We start from the raw sequence: 22,552 nt of genomic DNA, 5'->3' as shown, positions 1-22,552 counted from the left end.
CCATGTGCACTTGAAAAGAATGTGTATTCTGCTTTTTTTGGTTGGAATGTTTTGTATATATCTATTAATATACAGATTAATATATCTAATCTATACCAGATTGCTGGTATAATGTGTCATTAAGACCTTACTGATTTTATGTATGGATGATCTGTCCACTGATGTAAGTGGGGTGTTAAAGTCCCCCATTATTATTGTGTTACTGTCAATTTCTACCTTTATGTCTGCTAATATATGCTTTATATATTTAGGTGCTCCTATGTTGGGTATGTATATACGTATGTATACATAAGTATATATTCTCTTGTTGAATTGATCCTTTTCTCATTATGTAATGTCCTTCTTTGTCTCTTGTTACAAATCTTTGTTTTAAAGTCTATTTTGTCTAATATCAATATTGCTTCCTCTGCTTTTTTTTTTTTTTCATTTCCACTTGCATGGAATATCTTTTTATATCCCCTCACTTTCAGTCTGTGTGTGTCTTTAGGTCTGAAGTGAGTCTGTTATAGGCAGCATATACGTGAGTCTTGTTTTTGTTTCCATTCAGCCATTCTATGTCTTTTGATTGGAGCATTTATTCCATTTACATTTAAAGTAATTATGGATAGGTATGTTCTTATTGCCATTTTGTTAACTATTTTCTGGATTTTAGGGAATTCCATTTTAGACTTGATTAGACTTTCACTTGTTGAATTAGAAATAATATTGTAAATATCAGCTGTACTTCATTTGGAGGAAGGTCAGAGGGAAGTTTTGGGGGTAGGGATTAGAAATCTGCATGATCTACAGAGGCAGATGTGCCAGTGGGACAGGGATTTTCTGAGGAAAACTTTCTGAGCATCTTTCTGGGAAACACTTCTCATCCCCTGTGCAGCCCTACACTGACAGGATGTTACTGATAATTCCATTGCTATGAAAGTTGAAGGTTACCTCTGCATTTACTGAAGCAGAAGGAAAGGGCAGAATAGTGGATGTAGTGGGGTTGCAAGGTGGACATCTTTCTTCTGGTTTCTTGTATAGTTATGCTCAAGCAGAATCTTCTGTCATTGCCAAGTATTATGGGGATCTTAACTTATCACTTCCTAAAATTGTCAGAGTCACTCCTTGTTTTTATTTTGCTCAGGGAAGACATTTTAAAATGACACAAATTTTAGCTATGCTTTGAAGGATAGGAGAAACTGCCCATAACTACATCTCTTGATTATTTACTATGAGATAAAAGTTATACATCCTTTATCTCATCCAATACTCTCAAGCACATTCCCATCTTTACAGATAATGAAGAAGTTTAGAGAGGTTAGGAAAGTTGCTTAAATCACCCAAGTAATTGGTTGACAGAGCCAGGGATGAACCATGTCTGCTTCTAGAGTTCATCTTTTAACCGAGTCTCTTTATAGTATTCCCTTAGGGAAGCCATTTCAGGCAAAGAAAAAGGCAGGCTTAAGGGCACCCAGGTGCTCATAATCAAGTGTGGTACAAGGGTGAGGCCAATACTTTGTTGGAGTGGACATTTAGATTGGCTGATAATGAGAGACGTCAGTCATCTGAGCATGGCCTGCAGAGTCCTTTATCCCTGATTCTCTACCCTCTGGCAAGCCTGGCTTTTTCTCAGTTCCTCAATGGACCATGCTCCCTTGATCACAGGACCTTTGTATATGTAGCTTCCTCAGCATGGAAGTCTCTTCTCCTCTTTCTTTTCTTACCTAGTTAACACCTGCCCTCCTTCATATATTCATTCAACCATTTTATCACAGAAGCTTTTCCGGATCAGCTGTGTCCCTTACATTACCCTCTCATAATATCATATATCTACCTGTTCTTTAATGATCTTATCCTAACTGTAAATTTACATTTATATGTATGATTCTTGGTTTAATGTGTATCTCTGCCGTTGGTCCTAAGGGTTGTGTCAATATGGATGGTTTCTTACCTAGTTAACACCTGCCCTCCTTCATATATTCATTCAACCATTTTATCACAGAAGCTTTTCCTGATCAGCTGTGTCCCTTACATTACCCTCTCATAATATCATATATCTACCTGTTCTTTAATGATCTTATCCTAACTGTAAATTTACATTTATATGTGTGATTCTTGGTTTAATGTGTATCTCTGCCACTGGTCCTAAGGGTTGTGTCAATATGGATGGTTTCTGATGTGGTTACCATCTTATCTTTAGTACCTAGCCCATTACCTGGAACATAGTATATACTTAGTGGATATTTGTTGGACAAATAAGTGAATCAGTGAGTACATGTACCATCTTGAAGGCCAGATAGGGCAGCTGGAAACTTTATAAAGAATAGTAATCAGGAGACCTTCTGATACTTAATGGGGACCTACTGTGATGAAGGCAGGGGTTGGTAGATTTTCCCACTGTTAAATACTTTGTAGAATGGATTATAAGGAAAAGCTTTCTGATGAGGTACACCTGAGTTATTGCAGGAGTAGAGAGGGCCTGGGCTACTGGCATATTTAAACTGTGATCACAGAAACAATTGGAAATTCAGATATAAGACCTGGTGAGTGAGTAAGTATAGGAGCAAGAGAGACGTGTCAGAGACTTCAAGCCTAGGCAGTGGGGAAGATGTGATGTTATCTGCGGTTTGGGATATCCCAGATGGGATGTGAAGAGGCAGGTGCTTCATAGGGCTAGGGGTGAATCCCCAGACAAAGACTAGGGCTTTCTGTCTTGGCTGTGAACTTGGGAGCTTCTGACAGACATGTGATGGATGAAAGCTCATGTGGAGAAGAATGGGAACACTTTATATCTGTGCAGTATTTCCAAATGCTTCTCATCCATTGTCATAGTTTTATTTGAGAAACCCCTGCAAGAAGTAAGTTTATAGGCCATTTTTTTGAGAACACAGAGTAGTGAGTGATGTAACCAATGTTGCACAGATAGTAAACAACAGAGCAAGAATCTAGGGTCTCAACCACACATCTTTTCCATCTGAAAGTTGACAGCTTCAGGCTGTAGCATAAAGATTCTACAGTCTTTAACATTTTTGGTATCATTTGTTCTACCAAAGGAGAGGGTTTTTACCCTTTTTAATATGTGCTATATATAAAATGTTTTCTGTTGTCATTTTTAAATTTCTATTTTAGCACATGAATGCTGTTATGACCACACTTTCTGAAATAAAACCTTTTCCTCCACTCCAAATATGGTCACAGATGTGGAAAGAGTAATAAAAACATTAATGCTGCTACCAGAATTTTCTAAATAGCCAAACAATATTAGATTTTTTCCTCTTTAAGAGTACTTCTTGACCATCGGTGATTTTGCAGACAGCTGTCCAAGTTTCTGCCATTGTCTCAATTAACTGGAGTGAGTAGAGTCATTGTGAGTGCCACTCCTTGGTTTTTTGCCTTTCAAAATCAGTGGCATTTTTATAGAAACAGGATAATTTCTATGTAGCATTAGAACTAAAAGTCAAAGTATTATTTTAGATAGTAAGTTGGTCAAAGTTTATGTATGCCAAAATTATAGTGAGCTCCCCAAAATATTGAAACACTATGCTATTTCTACCAGTTTTCTCCATTGCACTATAGAGAAATGGAAAAGTTATAGCAAGCCATCTAGCTTTTGCATAGTTCTTAAAAACACCTTGTAGAGCTTAGCCCTCTCATTTGTCAGTAGTACTACTGTATCGAGAGGACAGATAGATAAATATACTCAGACATATGCATATATGTCTATATATGTATCGAAAGATACATCTCCATCTGTCTACAGTGATAAACCACACAAAATCTTTGCTCTCATGAATCTTGCATTCTGTTTAGGAATTACAGACCCCAATACGTAAATGAATATTACGTAAATAAAAACAAAGAAAGTAATTTCAGATTGAAAGATAGTAAGAATTAAATAAATATAATAGGAGAGTATTGAGGAAAGGGATGAGTTTTTTTTGTTTTTGTTTTTGTTTTTGTTTTGCGGTACGGGTGCCTCTCACTGCTGTGGCCTCTCCCGTTGCGGAGCACAGGCCCCAGATGCGCAGGCCCAGCGGCGACGGCCCACGGGCCCAGCCACTCCGCGGCACGCGGGATCCTCCCCGACCGGGGCACGAACCCGCGCCCCCTGTATCGCCAGGCAGACTCCCAACCACTGCGCCACCAGAGAAGCCCAGGGATGAGTTTTTGATAGTATGGTCAAGAAAGACCATTCTGAAAACCCAGATCATGTATGGCCTTTTAGGCCTGGTAGTTTGGTCTTTATTCTTAGTATCTATCAGAAGCCTTTAAAGAATTTTAACCTTTAGGTAGTGATATCTGCTTTAGGTCTTTCAAAGATCATTGTGACTCTGGTATGGAGAATTATGTTTTGGAGGGTAGTGATGGCTGTGGGGAGTCTGCTTAGAAAGTATAGTTCAGTAGCCTCGATGAGAGTTCGTGGTGTCCTGGACTAGGTGATAGTGGTTGTATTAATTATCCATTATTGTGTAACCAATTACCACAAAGCTTAGTGGCTTAAGACAACAAACATTTATTTTCTCACCATTTCAAGGGGCAGGAATCCAGCAGCAGCTTAGCTGGATGATTCTGGCTCAAGGTCTCTCATGAGGCTTCAGTCAAGCTGTCAGCCAGGGCTGCATCATCTGAAGCCTTGACTTGGCCTGGGTGTCCACTTCCAAGAAGGCTCACTCACATGATGGGCAATTAGTTCTGGCTTTTGTCTGGAACTTGGCCTCTCATTCACCAGGACCCCTCTTCTCTATGTGGCCTCTTCAGCAGAATAGCCTGGACTAGGCAAATATTTCTTAACTATAACATCAAGGGACTTCCCTCGTGGTCCAGTGGTTAAGTCTCCGTGCTCCCAATGCAGGCGGCCCAGGTTCGATCCCTTGTCGGGGAACTAAGATCCCACATACTGCAACTAAGCCTGCGTGCTCTAGAGCCCACACACCACAACTAGAAAGCCCACACGCTGCAACTAGGGAGGCCCACTTGCCAAAAGAAGACCCAGCACAGCCAGAGTAAAATAAATAAATGAAAATAAACTATAACATAAAAACCATAATATATATATATAAATTAATTCATTGAACTTCGTTAATGTTTAAAATTTCTGTTCTATGAAAGTTATTACTAAGAGGATGAAAAAACAAGTTGAAGACAAGGAGAAAATATTTGTAGATCATCTATCTGACAAAGAATTAGTATCAATAATACAAATAATAAGAAAGCTCAGTAATAAGAAAACAAACAACCCCATGACAAAATGGGCCAAACTTTGAACAAGCACTTCATTAAAGAAGATACACAGATGGCAAATAAATACATAAAAAATGTTCAGCACCATTAGTCATTAGGGAAATGCAAATGAAAGCTATACTGAGCTATCACTACATACTAGTTAAAATGGCTAATTAAAAAACCCCTGATAACTTAAAATGCTGGTGAGGAGGCAGAAGCAACTAGAACTCTCATACATTTCTGGTGAGAACACAATGGAAAATATTTTGGCTTGGTAGTTTTTTATGAAATTAAACATACACTTATCATAGGATCCAGTAATCCCACTCCAAGGAATCTATCAAAGAGAAATAAAAAATTATCTTCGCACAAAAATTTGTATGCAATTATTGCACTTACTTGGATGTGTAGTACAATCTTGAATAGGAATGGTAAGAGTGGACATCCTTGCCTTTTTCTCTTTGTATCCTTGAGTTTATACTACCTTGTCTTAATTACTATGGACTTGTAATAATTCTTAATATACTATAGAAAACTTCGTCCTCTTTTATATTAAACTCCATGGCTCCTCTTGGCAGTTTCTATTTCTATATGAATTTTATACTCAATTTGTGAAGTTCTGCCCAAAATATGAAGACATATGATTGGAATTACATAAATTAGTTTAGGAAGAATGAAATCTATATAATATTGAAAATCCCAATCCATGAATTTGGACTTTCTCTCCATTAATTTTAATCTTCTTTAATGACTCTGTAACAAAATTTTATAATTTTCCCTGCATAGGTCTTTCATGTCCTTTGTCATATTATTCCTAGATATTTGTTCCTATGATGGTATTGTAATTAGTATGTTTTCTTTCTTTCTTTTTTTTTTGAAAGGAAAGAGAAAATAATGTTTTCTGATTTATTTGAAAAATTCAGTTATCAAGGCACATTAAAAATGTTCTTATATGACAATCTCTTCAAAATATCTATCAATATATTAACAAGATGGCTATATCTTTTTTTAATTTTTCTTTGCTTTAATTGAGATATAATTGACCTACAACATTGTATTAGTTTCAGCTGTGTAACTTAATGATTCGATATTTGTTATATACTGTGAAATGGTCACCATAAGTCAAGATAACATCCAGCCTTGTTTTTCGATCTTAAGGGAAAGATATTCAATCTTTTAACATTAACTAGAAAGTTAGCAGTAGGTTTTTCATAGATGCCCTTTATCAGGTTAAGGAAATGCCTGTCTATTTTCCACTTTGCTAAAAGGAATAGATACTGAATTTTCTCAAATTCTTCTTATACAACTATTGAGATGTTTGTATGATTTCCTTCTCTAATGTTCTGATCTGGTGAACTATATTGATTAATTTTTAAATGTTGGATCAGCATTGTATTTTTGGCATAAACCCCACTTGGTTATTATGTGTTATCCTTTTTAATATATCCCTAGATTGGATTTACTTATTTTTTGTATCTATTCTCATGGGGAATACTGTTCTGTGCTTTTCTTTTCTTGTAATGTATTTGTATGGACTTGTTCAGGGTAATGTTGACTTCATAAAATGAGTTAGGAAGTGTTCTCTCCTCTTCTATTTTCTGGTAGAGTTTATGCATAACTGATATTTATCCCTTAAGTGTTCGGTTGAATTTGTAAATAAAATGGTTTGGGCCTGATTTTTCTTTGTTGGCAGTATTGTATTCTGTTTTGATAAGAATTTGGGGCTTTAGAATTGAGCAACATCAAATTCATGTCTAACTCTGTTCATTTCTCCCTGAGAAACCCTGAGCAAGGCACTAATTCTCTTTGAGCCTCAGTTTCTTCATATATAAAATGGGTGGTTGTGAAGATTAAATAGCGATATACATCAGTTGATTATCACTATGCTATACTACACTTGCATATGTTAACTTATTCAGATTTTAATATTATAGCGCTACTATCTATATTATTACAATCACTATTTTACAGATAAGAAAACTATTGCAAAGAGAGATTAAATAACTTGCCCAGGGTTACTCAGGCAGCACATAATGAAGCCAGGATTTGAACTGAGCCTGTTTGGTTCCAGAGTCCTTGCCTTTAAGCACTAACAGGCACTAACTATAATAATTCCTATTGCACTGTGAGTATTAAAACAGACAATATATGTAAGCAGCTAAATTTGTGCTAGTTCAAGGTTGTTGTTTTGTAAATGGATATTATTATTAATAACATGAATTAATATTACTTTGAAGTCAAAGGTACTCCAGAATATTTTCAACCTGTCAAAGACACTTTAGAATAGATAATCAAATACTTTTTATTAAAATTCATTACTGTGAAATTCCATACATATTTAGTACACTTAAAAAGTGATATTGTGAACATCAAACTATTAGGAATAGCAACTTGAATTTTTGCCCTGGTTCAACACTGTCTTTTTGTTTAATTCTAGTAATTAAACCTCTTGAAATGTTTGTAAATCCATACAATGATAATAGGAATAATATCTGTTTCTACCACTTTGATCTAAGTTATTGAGTGGCTTAAAAAATAGAAGTATGTGAAGGTGCTTTGAAAAATATAGCTAATGCTAATATTAAATATAAATATTTAGTGTTCTAGTTTAAAAATTAGAATCCATTGTATTAATATAATTATATTATTATATAAGTATTTTGAGATGATTGTGAACATTATTATTTACTATGACTTTGTACAAATAGATACCATCCATTTCAGGTTTTCAGACCTTCATGGTGATTATTTAGGCTTACCATATTTGTTTATTTTTTTAGCCGGATGAGGTGATGACTGCCATATGCCAAAACATTAGATTCATTTTATTTATTTGAAAATTATAAAGGGTAATCTAAAAAAGTAGAATCACGGGGCTTCCCTGGTGGCGCAGTGGTTGAGAGTCCACCTGCCGATGCAGGGGACACGGGTTCATTCCCTGGTCCGGGAAGATCCCACATGCCGCGGAGCGGCTGGGCCCGTGAGCCATGGCCGCTGGGCCTGCGCGTCCGGAGCCTGTGCTCCGCAACGGGAGAGGCCACAACAGTGAGAGGCCCGCGTACAGAAAAAAAAAAAAAAAAGTAGAATCACAAATTCAATAAGTACTTTGTCCTATCTTCCAGTCAGAAAGACTCTTTTAATATTTTTTAATGAAACCTCATTATGTCAATATATATAGCATAATGACCTAATGTATGTACACCATTAATGAAGGCTGGGAGTGGTTCAGAAGATTGGCACGTGGGGCATTTTGACAGGGAAAACAAGAAAAGCTTTCTCTTGTGAATTGTAATAGCTTTTTTCTTTGTTTTGTTTTGTTTTGTTTTTGCAGAATGTTAAAAGCTAAGGAACAATGCTAATTCTGGGAAAATATAATCAAATTGTTTTGTTTCTTGAATTGTAGCTGACTTTGGCCTGGCAAAGCAAAAACAAGAAAGCAGCAAACTTACATCTGTTGTAGGAACAATTCTGTATTCCTGGTAAGGACAATTATTTTATGGCTCTCTAACACCTTTTTTTAACTGGTTTGGGCTTTCATTTCTTTTCTTGGCTTGCAAAGGAAAGATATTTACATATTTAATAAGTTTTCCTCAATTACCCAGGTAATACACATGTATAGAATCATACCATTATGTGTTTAAAATAACAAACTATCTTTCCTTTAAGGTAACTCTGCCCCTCAATTACTTGTAATTGAAGTGATCTTTAGCACACAGTAGGTGTACAGAGTTGTTGAATGAATCTGTGAATGAATTAGTAGACTTGTTACGCAATATGACACTTGGAACATTTTATTGCATCTATTTTATATATGATTCTTTTACTCTCTTTCCATCTATAGACATTCAAGGTCAAGGAAAGGGTTTTTATGTCCTAATACCTGTCCCAGCATCTGGCAAATAATAGGTGCTGAATAAATTTTATTATGTGAATGAATAAAAGATGATATATATACTTACACATATATTTACAAAGTTGGTGCTTCTTGGGTAAATGAGCATTATTTTGATGAATTGAGACTTTTTTAGCATGCTTTTTAGGGTTCCTTTGCAATCCATTAATTATCATGAAGTGAGAATCTTCTTTTGCTGATCACATATCATTTGTCTGAATCTGTTGAAATTAGCAAACAGATATGGTAGTCCGTAGATGCAGCAGATTTCAGGGAAATATTCTGAAATTTCATTTGTCGGGTCAAGCAATCAAGACGCTTCCATCTTCTTTTTTTAATCTGGTCTATTATGCAGCAGAGTCCTGGGGGTAGGATTCAGAATGAATCTTCTCCAAGGAGGGTGGAATTTGGAAATAACAGCTCCAGTTTACAAAGTGCTTTCATACAAGAATGTGCAACATAGTGTTTTTAAGGGGTGAATTTATTTTGCTAGAAATTTCTTACATCTTTGTTTTTGCAACTAGCTTCATGGGAAGATGTAGAGATTGGTGGCCAGGCTAATATTGTACCTTGAAAACTGATAGTTTATCTGGGCACTTAATCTCTTAATAATAAGGATATGACTCACCCATTACTTGTTGCTGGAATAATAGTTTTCATTTGTTCTACTTTGTATTCTTTTTCAAAAATAATAAAAGCTTAATCATAAAAGTGTTAAATAATCATATATTCCTGAACAGATTTGATTGTCAATCAAAATTACAGAACAAATAAAATACAAACTAAAAATAAGCACATTTATTCCCAAGACTGTGAATTCAGTTTAGAATTGCTATTATGATAATTTTGTGTGTGTGTTGAGGTGGGGGGCAGGAAATCTATAGAGTATGTAAGAAGAAATCTAAAACATGACAACTATTTTGTTTTATTAGCCCAAAGATGGATTCATATTTTCTTTTAATTTTTAAATTAACTACAGAGTTAGGAAAGCTGAACCTCCTAATACAGTTAAGGTATTATTTCACTTAGGAATATCACAAATGTATGACCGTTCATCTTTCTATCAAGCTCTTTGTTCTTTTAAATTGCTTTAAAATATTTATTTCTGCTCCCTGATCCCACCTTCCTCTCTCCTGGTTGTTAGAAATGCCCCTTGTATTTTATAATACAAGGTTTTACAATAAACTTAGGCTCACAAACCAGAGTTAAAAGAACTCTGTTCTAAATTACATTCCATTACTTTCTTACTTTGGGATTTTCCAAAAGACAAGAATCCAAGTGAAATAGTTTATTTAGTAGGTGGTTCCATGAAATAGTGGTGGGGGGTCGGGGCGGGGGAGGAAATGAGACAGAGAAGGGAAAGCAGCCAGTACAGGAAACATTAATAATCAGATCCAGGCTTCCCTGGTGGGGCAGTGGTTGAGAATCCGCCTGCCAATGCAGGGGACACAGGTTCGATCCCTGGTCCTGTAAGATCCCACATGCCACGGAGCAACTAAGCCCATGCACCACAACTACTGAGCCTGTGCTCCAGACCCCGTGAGCCACAACTACTGAGCCTGCATGCTGCAACTACTGAAGTCTGCGTGCCTAGAGCCTGGTGCTCCACAGTAAGAGGCCAACAAAATGAGAAGCCTTCGCACCACAACTAAGAGTAACCCCCACTCACCTCAACTATAGAAAGCCCACACGCAGCAATGAAGACCCAACACAGCCATAAATAAATAAATTTATTTTTAAAAAATCAGATCCATAGATTATTATCTGGGATACATTGTACGAGATGTTTCAGAGTTGTCCTATATGCCAAATTAAATGTAGGGGTTTTGGGGTTTTTTTCTTTTCTCAGCCACAAGTGACTAAGGGCTACTCCATGGGTGACCTTCAGTCACTCCTGGTCTCCTGGGGTGGCTGGGAGGAAGCCCCCAGGCAGAGAGTCATGGGACCTTGTTCACTGCATGATGTCAAGGACATGCACTGGAAATGTCAGCTGTATAATCTCTCAAATTCTAATTATTCCAAATTTAAGATGTTTCCTAATATATTGTTTGACATGTCCAATTACTTTTGAATATTTTTATATCCTTCCCTTTGGGTTTTCTCTGAGTTTGTGAATTGAACAAAAGTAAAACAAATATCTTTCACAGTCTCTACCCTGAATCTCATACCTTCATGCCTTTTCTTGAATTGTCCCTTCATCTATTTCCAGGGTATTTCTCTCCACATTCTGTAATCTTTGTGTAATTCTTATGAGCTCCTCTGAGCCAATTCATGTGGACCTGGGATGCCTGCCCCAGCTCTCCACGTTCCCCAGAGTTTGATGTTCCCATATCATTTTGCTCTTTGCTTTTGCCTTTGCTTCCTCAGGTATTAACTTATTTAATAGCAGAAAGTTCTTTATCAACTTTTGCAGGAAGTGCCTGGGAGCATTCTCTTTTTTTTAATATTTGTTATTTATTTATTTGGTTGCACTGGGTCTTAGTTGCAACCGGTGGGCTCCTTGGTTGTGGCTCGTGGGCTCCTTAGTTGCAGCCAGCAGTCTCCTTAGTTGCAGCTGGCAGGCTCCTTAGTTGCAGCACATGGGCTCCTTAGTTTTGTCCGGCAGGATCCATAGGTGTGGCTCTCCTGCTCCTTAGTTGTGGCACATGTGCTCCTTAGTTTCAGCCAGCAGTCTCCTTAGTTTCAGCTGGCAGGCTCCTTAGTTGCAGCGCATGGGCCCCTTAGTTGTGGCAGGTGGGATCCTTAGTTGTGGCATGTGAACTCTTAGTTGTGGCATGCATGTGGGATCTAGTTCCCTGACCAGGGATCAGACCCAGGCCCCCTGCATTGGGACCTTGGAATCTTACCCACTGCACCACCAGGGAAGTCCCATCGGATCATTCTTTATATCTCAGCTGCTAGATAAGTGGTTTGTGGGCACTGGACTGATTGTGCTATGGGCACTGGACTGATTGTGCTGGAACAGAAGTTCCATAAAACCTTTTCTTATCTGATTATTATCTTATCTTATTTCTTATCTGATTATTATCATTATTAGGCAGGTCTTTATTATCCTTCTCATGGAGAATATTCTCCAAATATGGTCCTTGGTTCCATTTTTTATCTCTACGTCTTACTCCAATTCCAGAGTCCAAAACTGTACACTTCCTTCAACTGCATTTTCAGAGCAGAATTTAGAGTTTGACACTCTGAGATACATTTTGGGCTAGTTCTTCACAGAACGTTATTTGGGATTTCTGGATAATAAACAAGTATGATCTAATAAAAATAGAAAACTTTGACTAATCCTGGAATGGGAATTCTTTGCGACTTTATTGCTTAGTGTAATCCCATTCATGTTATTACGTTAGATAATTTTTTTAAAGCTACTAAAGTTTTCATTGGATGGATCAAAATAAACCTGTAGGAAAACCTGAACAAGTAGACACAGTGAAACCTGCCCAACTTCTAACTGTACTTCTCAAGTTCTTAAGGAATCTCCAAGCTCTGAGACTCTTAATTGACTTAAAACACTTCAGTAACCTCCAGTTCACACAGTTCACAGACCACGTCCTCAGTTGGGCTACAGGAGGACAGCCCTGCATTCTCTGTCTCTGCCATGTCTTCCTGCTGTACCTCCACCCAGACTTCACTACTCTTAGCTGCTCCCTGCATGTTCCCTGTGGCCACAGGGCTTTTGCACATGCTGCTCTCTCTGCCTGGAATACTGCTTTTCCCACTTGTCGTCTGGTTAACTCTTCTCACCCTTCACCTCTCAGCTAGAATGTAGCCTCCTCAGGCAAACCCCCCAAAACAGGGCAGGATGCCCCTGGCCTACACACACCATGCACTTGTCCTTCACAAGGTGGAATTTTATATTTATTTTGTGATAGGCCACTATCCCCAGCACTGAGCCCGAGTGTGGTTTATAGGCTCACGAGAAATATTTACTATACGAGTGATCCAGTACTTGTATGACTATGAACAGTACCCGAAATAATGGTAATAAAATAAAGGAAATTTCTCCCTCACACTGTAACAAACCTTCCACCCCGTCAGCTGCCCCTTCAGCTGTGCCTTCAGATTTCCAATGTGCGCCCACCGGTGCTCCTCCTCCAGAGCTGCAGCTCACCTCCTTTCTTCCTTCTGCTCTCTGTTAAATGTTCCCTTCTGTAGAGAGGTTTTCCTGATCATCTGCCCCAAATAGCAACCTCCTTCAGACTCCATCCCTTTATTTTTTCATAGCATTTGTCTCTCTCTGGCATTATGTTGTATTTTGATTAGTGTATCATGTGTCTCCCACTAAAACACAGACTCCACAACAGTAGAGCTGTTAACTGTTTTGTTCACTGTTGTTTCCCTGCTCCTCTAGGAGCAGACTGACAGAATACTAATAAATATTTTGAATTATTAAAGTGAAAATAAGTTATTCTGGTTTTGTCTTAAAATGTCTTTTTTGAACTTTATTGAAGAGTAATTGGGAAAAATTGACAAATATAATTGTATATATTTAGAGTGTATAACACGATTTGATATACATTTGTGAAATGATTACCAAGATCAGTATAATTAACAAATCCATCACCTCACATAATTAACGCTTTTTTGTTGTTGTTCTGAGAATACTAAGATTTACTCTCGGGACTTTTAAGTACACAGTAGCATGTTATTAACTATAGTCACCATGCCATACATTAGATCCTCAGAACTCATTCTTCTCATAACTGAAAATTTGTACCATTTGATCTATATCACCCCATTTCTCCCTCCCCACAGCCTGTGGCAACTACCATTCTACTCTCTCTGTTTATACGAAATCAACTTTTTTTTTTTACTTTGTCTGGCTTATTTCAACTAGAATAATGTCCTCTAGGTTCAACCATGGTGTTGCAAATTACAAGATTTCCTTCTTTTTAATGGTTGAAAAATATAAATATTCCATTGTACATAATGTGTACCACATTCTGTGCTTTAATGTGATTAAAAATCCATGTGCATTTTTATCAAGCTCTAAGGCACTAACATATTTTTTAATTGAAGTATAGTTGATTTCCAATATTGTTAGTTTCAGGTGTGCAGCAAAGTGATTCATATTTTTTTAGATTATAATCCATTATACGTTATTACAAGATCATTGGTATAATTCTCTGTGCAGTACAGCATATCCTTGTTGATTATCTATTTTATATACAGTAGTTTGTTAATGCAGTACCCCCACTTCCTCACTTCCTCTCCTCTTTGGTAACCATAAGTTTGTTTTCTATGTCTGTTGAGTCTGTTTTTCTGTTTTGCTATACACTTATTTGTATTCGTTTTTAGATTCCACATATAAATGATATCATACATGACATGTCTTTCTCTAACTTATTTCACTAAGCATAATAATCTCTAGCTTCATCCACGTTGCTGCAAATGGCAGAATTTTATTCTTTTTTTATGGCTTAGTAGAATTCTGTTGTATATATATATAGATAGATAGATAGATATGTATATATATATATCTATATATATATATACACCACATCTTCCTTTTTTATTTAAAAAGTTATTGATGTAATATTGGTTTATAACATAAGTATCATGTGTAAAACATTATATTTCCTTTTTTTTTTTTTGCGGTACATGGGCCTCTCACTGTCGTGGCCTCTCCCATTGCGGAGCACAGGCTCCGGATGCGCAGGCTCAGTGGCCATGGCTCACGGGCCTAGCCGCTCTGCGGCATGTGGGATCTTCCCGGACCAGGGCACGAACTCGTGTCCCCTGCATTGGCAGGTGGACTCTCAACCACTGCGCCACCAGGAAAGCCCCATTATATTTCTTTTTCAGTATACAGTGCAGTGTGTTCACCACCAAAAGTTTAGTTTCTATCTGTCACCATACAACTGACCCACTTTGCCCATTTCACACCCCCCTCCCACCCCTTCCCATCTGGTAACCACTACTCTGTTCTCAGTATCTCCAGGTTTGTTTGTTTTGGTTATTTATTTTGTTTTGTTTTCTTGTTTTTTTTTTATATTCCATATGTGAGTGAAATCATACTGTATTTGTCTTTCTCCATCTGACTTACTTAATTTAGCATAAGATGTTCAAGGTCCATCCATGTTGTTGCAAATGGCAAGATTGCATTGTTTTATGGCTGAGTAGTATTTCATTGTATATATATATATATATACCCCACATCTTCTCTATCCATCATCTGTTGATGGGCACTTAGGTTGTTTCCATATCTTGGATACTGTAAATCATGAACATAGAGGTGAATATAAATTTTCACATTACTGTTTTCATATTCTTTGAATAAATACCCAGAAGTGGAATACCTGGATCATATGGTAGTTCTATTAATTTTTTGAGGAATCTTCATACTGTTTTCCATAACGGCTGCAGCAATTTAAAATCCTCTAATTTTATTAATTATACCAGCTACATACTTTCTCTCATAATTCTTTTTTTTCTTTTTTCTTTTTCTTTTTTTGTGGTACGCAGGCCTCTCACTGTTGTGGCCTCTCCCGTTGCGGAGCACAGGCTCCGGATGCACAGGTTCAGCAGCCATGGCTCACGGGCCCAGCTGCTCCGAGGCATGTGGGTTCTTCCCGGACTGGGGCACAAACCCACGTCCCCTGCATCGGCAGGTGGACTGTCAACCACTGCGCCACCAGGGAAGCCCTCATAATTCTTTTTTTAAAGTGAAGTCTAGTTGATTTACAATGTTGTGCCAATTTCTGCTGTATAGCAAAGTGACTCAGTTATAGAAATATATGCAGTTTTTTAATATTCTTTTCCATTATGGTTTATCCTAGGAGATTGGATATAGATAGTTTCCTGTGCTGTACAGTAGGACCATATTGTTTATCCATTCTATATATAATAGTTTGCATCTACCAATCCCAAACTCCTAGTCCACGCCTCTCCCTCCCACCCAACCCTTGGAAGCCACAAATCTGTTCTCTATCTCTATGAATTTCTGCTTTGTAGGTAGGTTCATTTGTGCCATATTTTAGATTCCACATGTAAGTGATATCATATGGTATTTGTCTTTCTCTTTCTAACTTACTTCACTTAGTATGATAAACTCTAGTCGCATCCATGTTGCTGCAAATGGCAGTATTTTGTTCTTTTTAATGGCTGAGTAATATTCCATTGTATATGTGTACCACATCTTCTTTATCCATTCATCTGTCAATGGACATTTAGGTTGTTTTCATGTTTTGGCTGTTGTGAATAGTGCTGCCATGAACACAGGGGTGTATGTATCTTTTTGAATTATAGTTTTGTCCGGGTATATGCCCAGGACTGGGATTGCTGGATCATATGGTAATTGTATTTTTAGTTTTCTGAGACAGCTCCATACTGTTCTCCATAGTGGCTGCACCAGTTTACATTCCCACCAACAGTGTAGGAGGGTTCCCCTTTCTCCACACCCTCTCCAGCATTTACTGTTTGGAGACTTTTTTGATGATAGCCATTCTGACCAGTGTGAGTTGATACCTCACTGTAGTTCTGATTTGCATTTCTCTAATAATTAGTGGTATTGAGCATCCTTTCATGTGCCTACTGGCCATCTGTATGTCTTCTTTAGAGAAATGTCGATTAAGGTCTTCTACACATTATTTCATTGGGTTGTTTGTTTTTTTGTTGTTGAGTTGTATGAGCTGATTGTATATTTTGGAGATTAAGCCCTTCTCAGTCACATCATTTGCAAATATTTTCTCCCATTCTGTAGGTTTCTTCATTTTTCTTTTTTATGGTTTCCTTTGCTGTGCAAAACCTTGTAAGTTTGACTAGGTCCCATTTATTTATTTTTGTTTTTATTTCTATTGTCTTGGGAGACTGATCTAAGAAAACACTGCTGTAACTTATGTCAGAGAACGTTTTGCCTGTGCTCTCTTCTAGAAGTTTTATGGTATTATGTCTTATGTTTGAGTCACTAAGCCATTTTAAGTTTACTTTTGTGCATGGTGTGAGAGTGTATTCTAACTTCATTGATTTACATGCAGCTAACTTTCCCAGCACTACTTGCTGAAGAACTTCTTCCCATTTTATATTCTTGCCTCCTTTGTCAAAGATTAATTGACCATGTGGATTTATTTCTGGGCTCTCTATTCTGTTCAATTGATCCTTATGTCTATTTTTGTACCAATACCACACTGTTTTGATTACTGTAGTTTTGTAGTATTGTCTGAAGTCTGGGAGAGTTATGACTCCTGCTTTGTTTTTTTTCCTCAGCATTGCTTTGGCAATTCTGGATCTTTTATGGTTCCATATAAATTTTGGGATTATTTGTTCTAGTTCTGTGAAAAGTATCATGGGTAATTTGATAAGGATCATATAAAATCTGCAGAATGCTTTGGGTAGTCTTGTTCCTGATCTTAGTGGAAATGCTTTCAGTTTTCCACCATTGAGGACAATGTTGGCTGTGGGTTTGTCATATATGGCCTTTATTATGTTGAGGAAATTTCCCTCTGTGCCTACTTTATGCAGAGTTTTGATCATAAATGGGTGTTGAACTTTGTCAAAAGCTTTCTCTGCATCTATTGAGATGATCATATGGTTTTTCTCCTTCAATTTGTTAATATGGTGTATCACGTTGATTGATTTGCATATATTGAAGAATCCTTGCATTCCTGGAGTAAACCCCACTTGATCATGGTGTATGATCCATTTAATGTGCTGTTGGATTCTGTTTGCTAGTATTTTGTTGAGCATTTTTGCATCTATGTTCATCAGTGATATTGGCCTGTAGTTTTCTTTCTTTGTGACATCCTTGTCTGGTTTTGGTATCAGGGTGATGGTGACCTCGTAGAATGAGTTTGGGAGTGTTCCTCCCTCTGCTATATTTTGGAAGAGTTTGAGAAGGATAGGTGTTAGCTCTTCTCTAATTGTTTGATAGAATTCGCCTGTGAAACCATCTGGTCCTGGGCTTTTGTTTGTTGGAAGATTTTTAATCACAGTTTCAATTTCAGTGCTTGTGATTGGCCTTTCATATTTTCTATTTCTTCCTGATTCAGTCTTGGCAGGTTGTGCACTTCTAAGAATTTGTCCATTTCTTCCAGATTGTCCATTTTATTGGCTTAGAGTTGCTTGTAGTAATATCTCATGATCTTTTTTATTTCTGCAGTGTCAGTTGTTACTTCTCCTTTTTCATTTCTAATTCTATTGATTTGAGTCTTCTCCCTGTTTTTCTTGATGAGTCTGGCTAGTGGTTTATCAATTTTGTTTATCTTCTCAAAGAACCAGCTTTTAGTTTTATTGATCTTTGCTATCGTTTCCTTCATCTCTTTTTCATTTATTTCTGATCTGATTTTTATGATTTCTTTCCTTCTGCTAGCTTTGGGTTTTTTTTGTTCTGTTTCTTTAATTGCTTTAGGTGCAAGGTTATGTTGTTTATTCGAGATGTTTCCTGTTTCTTAAGGTAGGATTGTATTGCTATAAACTTCCCTCTTAGAACTGCTTTTGCTGCATCCCATAGATTTGGAGTCGTTGTGTCTCCATTGTCATTTGTTTCTAGGTATTTTTTGATTTCCTCTTTGATTTCTTCAGTGATCACTTCATTGTTAAGTAGTGTATTGTTTAGCCTCCATGTGTTTGTATTTTGTACAGATCTTTTCCTGTAATTGATATCTAGTCTCATAGCGTTGTGGTCAGAAAAGATACTTGATACAATTTCAATTTTCTTAAATTTACCAAGGGTTGATTTGTGACCCAAGATATGATCTATCCTGGAGAATGTTCCATGAGCACTTGAGAAAAATGTGTATTCTGTTGTTTTTGGATAGAATGTCCTATAAATATCAATTAAGTCCATCTTGTTTAATGTATCTTTTAAAGCTTGGTTTTCCTTATTTATTTTCATTTTGGATGATCTGTCCATGGGTGAAAGTGGGGTGTTAAAGTCCCCTACTATGAATGTGTTACTGTCTATTTCCCCTTTTATGGCTGTTAGTATTTGCCTTATGTATTGAGGTGCTCCTATGTTGGGTGCATAAATATTTACTATTGTTATATGTTCTTCTTGGATAGATCCCTTCATCATTATGTAGTGTCCTTCTTTGTCTCTTCTAATAGTCTTTATTTTAAACTCTATTTTGTCTGATATGAGAATTGCTACTCCAGCTTTCTTTTGGTTTCATTTTCATGAAATACCTTTTTTCATCCCCTTACTTTCAGTCTATATGTGTCTCTAGGTCTGAAGTGTGTCTCTTATAGACAGCAAATATATGGGTCTTGCTTTTGTATCCATTCAACCAATCTGTGTCTTTTGGTGGGAGCATTTAGTCCATTTACATTTAAGGTAATTATCAATATGTATGTTCCTATTCCCATTTTCTTAATTGTTTTGGGTTTGTTGTTGTAGGTCTTTTCCTTCTCTTGTGTTTCTTGCCTAGAGAAGTTACTTTAGCATTTGTTGTAAAGCTGGTTTGGTGGTGCTGAACTCTCTCAGCTTTTGCTTGTCGGAAAGGTTTTAATTTCTCCATCAAATCTGAATGAAATCCTTGCTGGGTAGAGTAATCTTGGTTGCAGGTTTTTCTCCTTCATCACTTTAAATATGTCCTGCCAGTCCCTTCTGGCTTGTAGGGTTTCTGCTGAGAGATCAGCTGTTAACCTTATGGGGATTCCCTTGTGTGTTATTTGTTGTTTTTCCCTTGCTGCTTTTAATATGTTTTTTTGTATTTAATTTTTGACAGTTTGATTAATATGTGTCTTGGCGTATTTCTCCTTGGATTTATCCTGTATGGGACTCTCTGTGCTTCCTGGACTTGAATAACTATTTCCTTCCCATATTAGGGAAGTTTTCAACTATAATCTCTTCAAATATTTTCTCAGTCCCTTTCTTTTTCTCTTCTTCTTCTGGAACCCCTATAATTCAAATGTTGATGCGTTTAATATTGTCCCAGAGGTCTCTGAGACTGTCCTCAGTTCTTTTCATTCTTTTTTCTTTATTCTGCTCTGCAGTAGTTATTTCCACTATTTTATCTTCCAGGTCACTTATCCGTTCTTCTGCCTCAGTTATTCTGCTATTGATCCCATCGGGAGTATTTTTCATTTCATTTATTGTGTTGTTCATCATTGTTTGTTTCATCTTTAGTTCTTCTAGGTCTTTTTTAAATGTTTCTTGCATTTTGTCTATTCTATTTCCAAGATTTTGGATCATCTTTACTATCATTATTCTGAATTCTTTGTCAGGTAGACTGCCTATTTCCTCTTCATTTATTAGGTCTGGTGGGTTTTTATCTTGCTCCTTCATCTGCTGTGTGTGTTTCTGTCTTCTCATTTTGCTTATGTTACTGTGTTTGGGGTCTCCTTTTTGCAGGCTGCAGGTTCGTAGTTCCCATTGTTTTTGTGTCTGTCCCTAGTGGCTAAGGTTGCTTCAGTGGGTTGTGTAGGCTTCCTGGTGGAGGGGTCTAGTGCCTGTGTTCTCGTGGATGAGGCTGGATCTTGTCTTTCTGGTGGGCAGGTCCACGTCTTGTGGTGTGTTTTGGGGTGTCTGTCAACTTATTATGATTTGGGGCAGCCTCTCTGCTAATGGGTGGGGTTGTGTTCCTGTCTTGCTAGTTGTTTGGCATAGGACGTCCAGCACTGTAGCTTGCTGGTCGTTGAGTGAAGCTGGGTGCTGGTGTTGAGATGGAGATCTCTGCGAGATTTTCGCCGTTTGATATTATGTGCAGCTGGGAGGCCTCTTGTGGACCAGTGTCCTGAAGTTGGCTCTCCCACCTCAGAGGCACAGCACTAACTCCTGGCTGCAGCACCAAGAGCCTTTCATCCACACGGCTCAGAAGAAAAGGGAGAAAAAGTAGAAAGAAAGAATTAGTAGAAGTAGAAAGAAAGGAGGGAGGGAGGGATGGAGGGAGCAAGGAAGGAAGGAGGGAAGGAAGGAAAAAAAGAAAGAAAGAAGATAAAGTAAAATAAAATAAAGTAAGACAAAATATAATAAAGTTATTAAAATAAAAAAATAATTATTAAGAGGAAAAAAACTCAAAAAACAAAAAAACAGATGGGTAGAACCCTGGAACAAATGGTGGAAGCAAAGGTATACAGACAAAATCTCACACAGAAGCATACACATACACACTCACAAAAAGAGGAAAAGAGGAAAAAATCATAAATCTTGCTCTCAAAGTCCACATCCTCAATTTGGGATGATTCGTGTCTAAAGGAGGGAAGGAAGGAAAGAAAGAATGAAGATAAAGTAAAATAAAATACGGTTATTAAAATAAAAAGTAATTATTAAGAAAAAGAAAAGACAGACGGATAGAACCCTCGGACAAATGGTGGAAGCAAAGGTATACAGACAAAATCTCACACAGAAGCATACACATACACACAAAAAAAGGAAAAGGGGAAAGAATAATAAATCTTGCTCTCAAAGTCCACCTCCTTAATTTGGGATGATTCGTTGTCTATTCAGGTATTCCACAGATGCAAGGTACATCAAGTTGATTGTGGATCTTTAATCTGCTGCTTCTGCGGCTGCTGGGAGAGATTTCCCTTTCTCTTCTTTGTTCTCACATCTCACAGGGGCTCAGCTTTGGATTTGGCCCCGCCTGTGCGTGTAGGTCGCCGGAGGGCGTCTGTTCTTTGCTCACACAGGACGGGGTTAAAGGAGCCGCTGATTCGGAGGCTCTGGCTCACTCAGGCCGGGGGTAGAGAGGGTCACGGAGTGCAGGGCGAGCCTGCGGCGGCAGAGGCTGGCGTACCGTTGCACCAGCCTGTGGCGCGCTGTGCGTTCTCCCGGGGGAGTTGTCCCTGGATCCCGGGACGCTGGCAGTGGCGGGCTGCACAGGCTCCCCAGAACGGGGTTGTGGATAGTGACCTGTGTTCACACACAGGCTTCTTGGTGGCGGTAGCAGCAGCCTTAGCATCTCATGTCTGTCTCTGGGGTCCGTGCTTTTAGCCGCGGCTCGCGCCCGTCTCTGGAGCTCCTTTAAGCAGCGTTCTTAATCCCGTCTCCTCGCGCACCAGGAAATAAAGAGGGAAGAAAAAGTCTCTTGCCTCTTCGGCAGGTCCAGACTTTTCCCCGGACTCCCTCCCGGCCAGCCGTGGCGCACTAACCCACTGCAGGCTGTGTTCACGCCGCCAACCCCAGTCCTCTCCCTGGGATCTGACCGAAGCCCGAGCCTCAGCTCACAGCCCCGCCCGCCCCGGCGGGTGAGCAGACAAGCCTCTTGGGCTGGTGAGTGCCGGTCGACACCGATCCTCTGTGCGGGAATCTCTCTGCTTTGCCCTCCGCACACCTGTTGCTGTGCTCTCCTCCATGGCCGCGAAGCTCCCCCACTCCGCCACCCGCAGTCTCTGCCCGCGAAGGGGCTTCCTAGTGTGTGGACACTTTTCCTCCTTCACAGCTCCCTCCCGCAGGTGCAGAACCCGTCCCTATCCTTTTGTCTCTGTTTATTCTTTTTTCTTTTGCCCTACCCAGGTACGTGGGGGGGGTTTCTTGCCTTTTGGGAGGTCTGAGGTCTTCTGCCAGCGTTCAGTAGGTGT

The 22,552-nt window shown here is 38.3% G+C and overlaps 1 protein-coding gene across 1 annotated transcript in view; it reads left to right on the top strand.

Annotated features, from left to right (window-relative positions):
- Positions 1–22,552, top strand: part of NEK10 (NIMA related kinase 10) — a 158,614-nt gene that overhangs the window by 95,803 nt on the left and 40,259 nt on the right. Inside the window, exon 24 of the mRNA XM_027088196.1 lies at positions 8,606–8,681. Within this exon, the coding sequence (XP_026943997.1) occupies positions 8,606–8,681 (76 nt within the window). The remainder of the gene's footprint in view (positions 1–8,605; positions 8,682–22,552) is intronic.

This window comes from Aethalodelphis obliquidens, unplaced genomic scaffold, assembly GCF_003676395.1.
Source record: "Aethalodelphis obliquidens isolate GAN/ISIS:26980383/991018 unplaced genomic scaffold, ASM367639v1 scaffold62, whole genome shotgun sequence".
NCBI lineage: Eukaryota > Metazoa > Chordata > Mammalia > Artiodactyla > Delphinidae > Aethalodelphis > Aethalodelphis obliquidens.
This window is presented reverse-complemented; position numbering and strand designations above follow the sequence as displayed.